Genomic DNA, 11,097 nt, shown 5'->3' on the forward strand with positions numbered 1-11,097 from the left:
TTCTTCTCGTTCTAGATGTTCATCCTTGCTTTCTGGGACTTGAAATAACCCTACACTGCCAAATATTTATGCCCATTATCCACTTAGGGAAAACTCGTATGTCCCAAGTCCATAGGATTAGTATTATTATCAGTATTATAACCACTAGTACTAGTATCATGATGATCATCATTCCTGTTAATATTCATCAATATTTTTATTACTACCATTGTTAATATGGATTTTTCATTATTGTACAGCAAGGAATATAGTTTATCCATTCACAAATGGTGTTCAGTTACTAAAGATGACTACAAGGCATGCTCTGCAGACATATACACACACAGCTGTCCTGGAGACCCAGCTTTGCCACCAATTGCTCTTTCATAAGATGAGCTCCCCCAATACCCACCAGTTTTTCACGACTCGACCTGAGCTGGTTGGGCTAGACCTGGAAAAGCTTCCTATTCTCAGCTGTACCTGGAAAAATTTTAAAGACTCTTCCAAGGCCCAGTAATAGCTTTTGGCAGCTTCCAAGACCAGGGAGGGTTTCTTGGCCATTCAGAGCCATTCAAATATTCTAAGTAAACTCAAGGAACCAGAAACCCCACTTGCAGTCATGAAATACCAGTGAATGGCCTCTGTGAGTCTCTTCAAGTTTTTCAAAGATAACTGCCTGGAAAGGCTGGCCAGGAAGTCACCCAAGCCCATCCCTCTGCAGGATGTTCTATGTCAGCCAGGGACCCAGTGAAATGCCATTGAACAGAAGTGTGGAACAGAGACAGCATGCCTGAGCTTCTGGAAACATTCTAAGTGCCCTTGTTGGCCCAGAAAAGACTGGTGCTGCCATATGAGGCACAGATATGGCAACTTAGCCACTCGAGGAACCACACAAGGTTTAAAGGCTTCCAGGAAGTCCAGGAAGGGCAAACATGGCCTTTTAGAGCCATCAGATTTTATTCTAAGTCTACGTGGGAGACAGTGCACTTGGCTTCATAAAAACACCAGTGGAGGTGCTATCACTTGCCCCAGGATCCAGTCTTTTCCACCTCATCTCAGAGCCAGGCAGCCACCATTTCCCAAAGCTGCTGTGCAATGAAAGGGGAATATTCTAGGTGCTCTCCTGTGCCCACGAAATTCTGTGGCTGCACTAAAGGCAGAAGTTGTCCTCCGGAATGCTCTTCAGGAATCTGACAACACTAGTGAAGATTAAAGAAGTTCAATTCAACGTCACACAAAACCAATCACAAAAAAAAAAAAAGCATAGTGAGACAAAATGATGAACACACCTGCTAATAATCATGAATGACAATAACAACAATGATCATCTTAGTGATAATGCCACCAACACTGTTAATGGCAGTAACAATAAACCTGAGGTAATGGGTGTTAGGGTCCCGATTCACCGATGTGAAGGATGGCGCCAATTTCTGGCCTTACAGAAATAAAGGAAAAGTAAACACCTGAAGGAGGAGGAGGTGAACCTGGAGCTCCCGCCGGCCTCTGGGGGCTCCTTGGTGGAAGGAGAGGGACTTGGTCCTGAGTCTGCACGGGATCCACCCGCACCAGAACCCGGGAGTCCCAGTCCCTGGATGGGCTCAGTCCCAGGCAGGCCAGACGCCCCGGAGCCCCGGAGCCCGGGTCCTCCAGCCCTCGCTGCCGCCGCTCCTCGCGGAGCCCGGGCCCCCCGCGCCACCTCAGCCTCAGCGCGGCTCTGCGAGGGCAGCGCCAAGGATGCTCCGGGCCCAGCGGGGGCATCCGGCCCCAACGGGATACTGACGCCCTGAGGGCGCGGAACAGCGCGGCCTGCGCAGGGCCCGCCATCTTGGGCCTTGCAAAAAGAGCGGCCTCTTCAAGGCCCCCTCCCGGAACCTCCCCGGAGGCCCCAGCCCCAAAGCCAGGGCGGCGGCGCCTCCCTCACCCTGGGTAAAGAAAACTCAGGTGCTCCGTGGAGACCCGGCTCGCCGCGGGAAGCAGACCGCGCATGCGCCCTGCGTGGCCGGAACGATGGGTTTCATTGCCCTCTGCCGGCCATGAGGTGGCAGCACACGACGTTTGGCCTTTACTGCTTAGCGGTGGACCTCAGTCTGAATTACTGAAATTCAGGTATGGATTATTCAGTACCTTTCTTTTGGAAGATCAAATGGAAATTGAGTACGATATCTTGTGCTTTAATTAAAGAAGATGGGAATAAAGAAACAAATTCGAAAGTTAGTATACAAAAGTCGATTGATTCCCTCTATGTGAAGGGAAGAAGAGCTTGAATAAGAGAAGCATTCTGTGTTATGCTTTAATGCTGGAGATCTGCCACCATGCGTTTGTCAAATCCCGTAGAATTTCACAGCACAGATAGTACATCTTAATGTGGCTCAGGACTACATATAATGTCAGCCACAGTTTGAGGGTAAATTACATATTATTTAAATAGATTAAACAATAAGTAATGTTATGAGCTCTGCCTGGACACAATCCTTTCCTCTCCAACCAGTTTGCCAAGGGCTCGAATTTCTTGCTCGTTATCCTCACACTTGATGTAAACCCTGGCTGCAGAGTAAAATCAATCACTTGTGGAGATTTTTTAATATAATGATGTGTCAATTTCAACCATGGATAAGGCCATTTAGCCTTAGTAAGGCCTATCGTATTAAGATTGTGTCTGTTTTGCAAAATTTCAAGTCATCATCCCACTTGTTATTCAGGAAATATTTTCTCTTGAGTTTTAGGTTCAGTACTGAGGCTCCTTGATGGACAACACATTTTCCAATTCTGAGGACAAGGCAGAGGAGGCCCCCTCTGTGAGAACTTTCATTTTGCTTCTGGAAAAGTACCTTGAATCAAATATAGGAAAGGCTTGCATGGCGGCTGACAGGTTCGGCTGTTTTATCATGCTGGTATTTTATCTTCTGGACAGAAGTAAAAGGAGCACAGCTGTGTCTGTCTCTGTGTAATAACTCAGGACTTACCTGAATAAACTCTGGGGTGTCATGAGATGAACTGCTACCTCCACTTAGAGAGGCTTCAGGGACAAAATTTCAAGAGATTTCTGAGGGACAGAAGAGCAGGGCTGCCTTATTCTCTGATCTCAGGTAACTACTCAGAGACAGAGGCAAGGGCTGGGGACACCCAAATGCATATACTAGGTGTCTTCGATACCGCCTCCATTTGCTTGCTAAATCTATGCAATGACACACTGAGAAATCTGGCAAGTGGGGCTGAAGATCCCTGATGTGTCAGTTCCAGGGTTGGATGGAAACAAGTGGTTTTAGTGGACATTGAAGTAAAGGGAGGTGAGCTGTGAGGAAAGAGCTGTTGAAGACTGGGGAGACTCAGAAGTTGGGGTAGAATCTCGACCCATAAGCCAAGGAGTGCAGATGCAAATCGATTTGTTAGGGCTGCATAAATGAAAGAAGGACTTCGCCAACACACTAAGTTTTTTCAACAACCGATTGTATTCTTTCAATATTTGTAAGTATTGATCTTTTGGAAATGTTTAACGAGATTTCTTATATAATTCTGCATTCAATTTATGCTCAGGTCACTTTGCTATTATACATTTACGTGCTGCATTTTTATGAATAGACATTTTCTCAAATTTCTGAATTATTTTGCTAAACTATGTGTTAAGAGTTTTTTCTAGAGGTCCACCTTCTTGACTCACTTTTCTGATGAGAAATCTATCACGTTTCTCCACAGTGATTTTCAAGTTTGATAGCTCCTCAATGTGAGAAACTTAATGTCAACTAAGAAATGAATTACCACTAAAGAATCTTCTCCTTTCAAGATGCTAACCGTGTTTTGTCCAGTGTGAAATCTCACAGGTGCCACAAGCGTTACTCTGTGAAGAAAGGATTTCTCATGATTTTTCAAGGCATAGCTTCTCCAGTAAGAAGTGTTTGGTATTCCAAGAGAATTCATTGCCCTTGGAAAGACTTTCCCTTCTTATTTAGCTTTTAAAGGATTTCCTCTCTTATTTTCCGTTTTAGCAGCATTTTATCACTGTGTTTTCTTGTGAACATCAAGCCTAGTGCTTGGCTCAATGTTTATTCACAGAAAATACAAATAAAGGGTTCATCCAAGTAAAGTTTTCTTACGTTATTTGACAACAAATTGCACATAAAAACATTTTCACACTGAACGCAGAACTAGAGATTCTCTACCTGAAAGTCCCACACGTTTTAAGTTATTAAAACTGTTGCTGAAGACTTTTAGTTTATTATGTTGACAGTTTCAGCTCTCCCGTGTCATTTATGATCAGATCACTAACAAGTCTTTGGTACACACATGTCGTACAATTTCTCTTCCATATGAATTTATTGATGTGGACTGAAGAATAAAGGTAACTGAAGTAACGTCCATGTTGATTACACTAATTCTTCAAAATGTGAGTCCTTTGGCATGTTTAGATGTTACAACTATAGCTGAAGTCTCTTCCATATTCCTCACATTCGTCATTCCTAACACCATGTCATCTAAAGTCAGAATATGTTCTGAAGACATTTATAATTTTCTCTCCAGGGTGAATTTTCTGATGTTATTTAAGATTAGTACATTAACTGAAGGCTTTCCCACATAAATGGCATTCATATGGCTTTTCTCCAGTGCATGTTCTCTCATATCATCTAAGGTCAGAAGATACACTGAAGGCTTTCCCACATAGAAAACAAGCATGTGGTTTCTCTTCAGTGTGAATTCTTGTGTGTCCTCTAAAGCCAGAGCTTTGACTAAAGACTTTCCCACTTTTATCACATTCATAACGCTTTTATCCAAGGTGAGTTCTCTTATGTCTTCGAAGGTTAAAGGATTGAATAAAGCCTTTCCCACACTGATGACACTTATACGGTCTCTCTCCCGTGTGAGTTTTCTCATGTCTTCTAAGGTGAGAACACTGAGTGAAGGATTTTCCACATAGATGACATGCATATGGCCTCTCTCCAGTGTGAGTCATCTTGTGCCGTCTAAGGTGAAAGCAATTAGTATAGGCCTTTTCACATATATTACATTGATATGATTTACCTTTAGTATGAATTTGTTTATGTGGTTTAGGGGACAACTGATTACTAAGGGATTTTCCACACTGTTTGCTGACGTAGGGTTTCTTTCCACTCTGAGTTAACAAACACTGAGTCATTGTGGAACTGTGAGTGCAGTCTTCTCCCAAATCATTACATTCAAAGGGATCCTCCAGAATGAGAGAGTTCTCCTTTAGAGACAAAGATTAAAAGCTCTTAATGATTTACCGACATACATCTATACTTTCATTTCACCACCTTTGAATCCTAGACCAACCATTCAGTGGTAGAGCTCAGTTGAAATCTTTCCAATGTTACTTGTGTGAAAGGAAATTAGATTTTGGCACCCCAAACTCATTTAACCAAAGGGGAAAATCAAGCTGGGAACAGGGTCACACAAACCTGCCTCCCCCTTCTGGTTCCTAAATAATATGGCTACAAGATGAAAAGCTACATGCCTCCCCCATATTTTGCCCACAAAGAAATTCCTGATGAGCTGTTAAAATTACATCATGGCAATGCAAACTGATAGCTTGTCTTTACAGGTGCAGTCATCCCCAGTTCACCAGACACAAATGCATATCCGATTGTTTCCCTGCCCCGTTTTGCCTATATTGTCTTATATAAAATGCAGCTTTCCAGCATTATTCCTCTGCCTCATTTGTTTATGTCATCTTATGTAAAAAAATCCAGATTCACTGAGCCAGAAAAATGCATGAATGACTATTTTTTTCTACCCACCTTTTACATGAAAATTGTGTACTTCTCAATATCCCACCCTTTCCCCCTTTAAATTTAGAGAAAATCATCTTTGGAGAAAGATATACACCTGTCCCCCAGGTGCATGTCCTTAACTCTGGCAAATAAATCTCCTAAAATGATTGAGACTTGTCTCATCATTTTTCTTGATTGACACTTGCGTACACATTATCTCCTGCAGACACAGATATTTTCTCTTTTGTAAGATCCCAACTGCAGAGTTATTCCATTAATTGTGATGATATCAATATCTTTCAAAGTCTGAGCATGAGCAATGTATATGCACTTGTTCTATTTTAAAGATCTCATGTTATGGTTTAGAACACAGGTCATTTTATTCACTAAATTCAAAGTATCACATTTTTTTTTTTTTTTTTGCTTAGAAAGCACTTAATGCCAGCCTAATTACACTCAGGTGACTGTGCGTCATTACTAACTTAACCCATTACCAGGTCTTTAACTTAGATGACTGGTGTACACAGCTATAAAACTTACCATTGTCATACTGGTGGATGCGTCTTTTCTGATAGGATGCATGGATATCGTGTGTTTTTTCTTAAGGGCACTTTCTTTGTCTGAAATAATTGAAAAATAAATTGTTACCTTGGTATTATGGTAATAAAATTAATTGAAAAACCCCAAGGCCCGTTTACTTTTTCTCAAAAATTGACACTTAGATGTGGCAAATGTGTCAAATGAAGAAAATACTTCAATAGAAGAAACAGATTGTACAGCGTCAGCAATTAGAAAAGAGTTTTAAAATTAAAATGTGAAAAGAGTTAAAATGGACATGAGATATCAGGCAGGTAAATAGAGGGATAGTCTTCACAGGGGTATCGGGAAAAGAGTCAGCATGTGACAGTTTAACCCCAACAAGTACATGAATTATCCTTTTCCCAAAAGTAAAAGAAAAGGCAAGAGGACATAAGAGTAGCATCTGACATATGAACAAAATGATAATAACATCTAAGGAATTCTGCTCCAGTAGCTTAACCTACATTTTAGAAATTACCACTCATTTCATAAAACCGCTAATTAATATTTGACTGATATTATTCATTGACAAAGCACCTCCTCCTATTAGAGCACAGGACCCTGTTGCTTACCCAGATTCTGGCCTTGGAGAAATTCTCTTCCTTCCCGCCAGAGCTCTTTTCCTTGCTCGAGCTGCAAAGTTATATAGGATTTGCTTATCTCGTACCCTGTTAGTGGAAACAGTACATGTGTTTTGAGTTCACTGTCAATAAATGTGCATTATCACCAACTGTAAGGCAGGCTATCAAGGAAGAATAAAAACAGTGAGGGTCAGCTCAGGCCACGAGACCTAGAACACAGAAAACTCCCCAGGATTTTTTTGACCCAACATGAGACTAGAAAATAAATCCAAACTAAAGGTCCATCAGGAAAAGGAAATTCAAAACAGTCAGGACCTATGAATGCTGAGTCCATGCCTAAGTTCCAAGACACAATGCATAATACACAGTCTTTTCAGAAAGAGATTAATTAAACGTCTGCACAGTATGTTTATTATTATTCTCATGCAGAACAAAAAAAAAAAACATCCGATTTACAAAAATAATTGGTGTTCTACACAGAAAAGATATTGCTATTGTTTTCACTAATTGGTCTCAGCCTAAGCATAGCAACTAAAGCAGAGGAGTTATTTAGAAAATATTTAATTTAATACATTGAAAATATTCATTAAGTTCCCAGGTCTGTTCTGAGTATTAGACACTGAGTACCAAAGAAACCATGAAATCCTTGTCAAGATTACATTCTAATTGAGTGACAAATTAAATAAAACTAAATAAAATAAAATAAAATGAAGATATTTCTTTCAGACAGATTTAGAGAGCTCAAACTTTTTTCAGGTAAGATCTGTGAGAGAATCAGAGAAGAGATTAGAGTGAGATATGGGGAAGCTGTTCCAACACTTATTGAATGAGTGAGTCAATGTGTGTCTACATACGTATGTGAATGTTGAGGGACTCACCGAGGGACGCCAGGTGACTGACGTTTTCCAGCATTACATCTCTGTACAGCTTTCTCTTGGATGTGTCCATCATGGCCCACTCTTCCTGGGTGAAGTCAATAGCTACATCTTCAAAAGTCACTTTCTTCTAAAACATCACAGACATTTTAGTTTAGACAGAGAATCCCTTTCAACGTCCAGAGGAGGAAGGCTGAGATGACATAGGTAGGAGCTGGGTATGCAGAACTCCCAGTGTTTTAGGTTCCAGCCAGTTCATTCTCAATACTAAGCTGGTATCTGCCTTTCAGATTCACTCACAGAGACGTACCCACTCTTAATCCATTAAACTTTACTATAAAGAAATATCACATGAGGTGTGGCATAATATAGCCCAGATATTTTTCAGTAATGTGTTAATCACCTGTACATAACTGATTATAAAATTTTCGCTTGAACCTTCATAAATAAAACAAATTTACCATGAATTTCAAGTAAATTACAGATTTGTCACAAGGCAAATAACCATGATTTACTACTTTTAAACATGACTGTGATTAAATAAATTATTTCTCTAGATGAACCACAGGTTTCTCACCAATCAAATGGTTAAAAGACCTATTATGTGCTTTGAATAATCTAAAGAAGTAACAGAAAACATGTTTCCTATCTAGCAAATATTTATTAAATACAGGTCATTGGTCCCTTATTCATTAAAAAGTTAGAAAGTAATGAACCAGACTCCGGCATTCTTCAGAACTGGACAAGTTTTACGCAGAATATAGGATTCAATTCATACATATAGTCACTCTAATGTTATGTAATTCAGGTGTTCATGACAAGGCTTAAAGACAGTCCAGCAGCACAAGACAAGACCGCTGAGGCTGCTATACTGAGGAAGTCTTAGTCTGATGATTCCTGTGATATGAAGCCTCCTGTTCTCAACTGTCTCTGGGCAATCCAAACATCAGTTATCACTGTCTCTCTTTTAACTTTACCTTGTCACTTGGCTTGTTCAAGGATAAAAAGGCCTCTTTACTGTTTTGCTTTTTTCTAACCAGCCCTTATGAAGCATTTCCACAGAACCCTAAATTGTACTCTATCTACTATGTTCCTTCTCCTGAGTGTGCAACCATAATTAAGTAATGGTATTTTTTATATGTTACTTTCAGTTACCAGAAGGCAAAAAGGTTAATTATCAAAAGGTAAAACGAATGGGGATAAGCATAATAATGACTTCTTTAGTTGTCCTTTTGCAAAGTTTTTAAAAGCACAAATATATTTTATCAAACTCTTCTTTTTCCTCAACACTGTGCAGCTCTTGCCCAAGGCCTATCACATGGGATTTATTGAACTCAGCTGCTAGAACATCAGCCTCATTATTGGGCTGTGATCTTCTGCTCTTCACACATCTCTATTGCCTGCATTCATCACAATCCTAAGTCTATTTCAGCCAACGGTACAGTTAATGGGTCAATTATTTCCCTATGAGGTTATAGGATAGATAGAAGAAAAAGAAATACATAAATGAGACCTCTTATGTCTTTTTTTGTAAATTGTCTGAATGGGGCTGGAATAAAGTAGTGTAATATTAGAAATTATATTGATAATTTAGGAATCTTTGACACACGATACCCAACCCAGAGTCCTGAGAAAACTTAATTGAAGGCCAGATACCTGAAAGTCTCCTGATTGCATTTGGAACACCCAGGCTGGGTGGATTTTGCATCATAAAAACAAACAAAAAAAAGAATAAAAATGAAACACCCATGCAAACTGGAGAAAACTGCCCATTTGCCAGCAATATGGGTGTAATTTCAGTAGAAAGAGGCATCCCCTACTCACTAGTGAATGCATTGTCAAGAACTCAGTTTCTCTCTGTCTTCTTCTGGATTTCCACTTGCAGACCCTTCAGGCACTAAGAAAAGCTGAGGTTGGAGAAAGAACACGTGAGACACCAGCCTTGCACACAATTTTCAGACCAACCTGTGATGAAAAGCCAGACCTTCACTGAAGTGTGACACCACCTGCACCACAGCCTGACCAACAGACACAAACACATAGAGGCCTCTCCTCTTTTCCCATGGTCAAAATTAGGAAGCCTATGACTGTGGTTTCTGACAAAGAAGGAACACAGATATCTTGTGAACGAGAACATCAAAAGCACTGAGTTTTGTATGTTAATTGACACAAGTCCAGATATTCAATTCCCTCACTGATTTTAAAACACAGGGATCCCTGACTCCACCCACATGTGGAATATGATTTCCACTTGCAGATAAACACTGTGGGATTTCTCAGATTTTATTATCCCAGCTTTATGCCCTAGCAATGTTTCTCCAACACCAATCACAGCCTTCTGAAGCCTCACTCCACTTTTACTTTCTCTCAATTTCGACTTTTGTATTTCCCCTTGGAACTCGGAAATCAATCAAGTAAGAATCTGTTTTAGGGTCAAGTGCGGTTGCTCTCACCTGTAATCCCAGCACTTTGGGAGGCCAAGGCAGGTGGATCACCTGAGGTCAGGAGTTCGAGACCAGCCTGGCCAAAACGGTGAAACCCCATTTCTACTAAAAATACACAAATTAGCTGGGCATGGTGGTGCTTGCCTGTAATCCCAGCTACTCAGGAGGCTGAAGCAGGAGAATCGCTTGAACCCAGGAGGCAATCACAGTGAGCCGAGATCCTAACACTGCACTCCAGCCAGGGCGACAGAGCGAGACTCTGTATCAAAAAAAAAAAAAAAAAAAAAAAATCTGTTTTAGGATGGGGATAATCAATTCAGGAATTTATTTCACTTGGAGGGTCAACACTCCCATCCTGCTGATCTAGCCCTTAAAATCCCCTGCATCAGAAATTCGCAGCAGTACCCTGCGTCATGGTGTTTCTGTCCTGTGTATACAGTCACAATCCTCTAGGATGCTCAGAAAATACAAAATGACTTAGGGCTGAGAGAAATTTAGCAGCTCAATCTGATATTTTACTAAGGTGGTATCTAAAATTCTTGCAATCATGGTTTATGTTAGTCTTTGTTAGTTGCAATATCTCTGATTATCATGATACATATTTGCTGAGAAATACTTATGTCCATGTGTATATTCATACATATGTAGGTATATAGATGCATATGTTTATATGAATGCATGTGTTTGAGACAGGGGAAAACATGCACGTATTATTTCCCTGCTAAAAATATAAAAATAATTAAATATATTTTACGTACAAATGATAATTATGTGTCATAAACAAAAAATTAACTGACCCATTTGTACATGAAGTCCAGGAAAAATAAAAAGGGTAACTTTGTATTAATTGTGACATTGTGCTTACAGATATACATAAATTTCCTTATTTAACCTTTATAATAACCCTGCTGATTAT

General features: G+C 40.2%; 2 protein-coding genes across 2 annotated transcripts; both read right to left on the minus strand.

Moving 5' to 3' along the window:
* Nucleotides 1–1,143: 1,143 nt before the first annotated feature.
* LOC112630243 lies at nucleotides 1,144–1,968 on the minus strand. The gene is made up of 2 exons (XM_025394401.1): nucleotides 1,443–1,968; nucleotides 1,144–1,178 (listed from the first exon to the last, which is right to left on the minus strand). The coding sequence occupies exons 1-2, from the start codon at nucleotides 1,801–1,803 to the stop codon at nucleotides 1,162–1,164; spliced, it is 378 nt and encodes a 125-aa protein (XP_025250186.1). The 5' UTR covers nucleotides 1,804–1,968; the 3' UTR covers nucleotides 1,144–1,161.
* A 2,626-nt stretch (nucleotides 1,969–4,594) lies between these two features.
* On the minus strand, nucleotides 4,595–9,573 carry ZNF705D (zinc finger protein 705D). The gene is given in 5 exon segments (XM_025395112.1): nucleotides 4,595–5,179; nucleotides 6,243–6,322; nucleotides 6,854–6,949; nucleotides 7,741–7,867; nucleotides 9,562–9,573. Coding segments are annotated over 5 exon segments (900 nt in total).
* Nucleotides 9,574–11,097: the final 1,524 nt, after the last annotated feature.

This window comes from Theropithecus gelada, chromosome 8 (genome assembly GCF_003255815.1).
Source record: "Theropithecus gelada isolate Dixy chromosome 8, Tgel_1.0, whole genome shotgun sequence".
Taxonomy (NCBI): domain Eukaryota; kingdom Metazoa; phylum Chordata; class Mammalia; order Primates; family Cercopithecidae; genus Theropithecus; species Theropithecus gelada.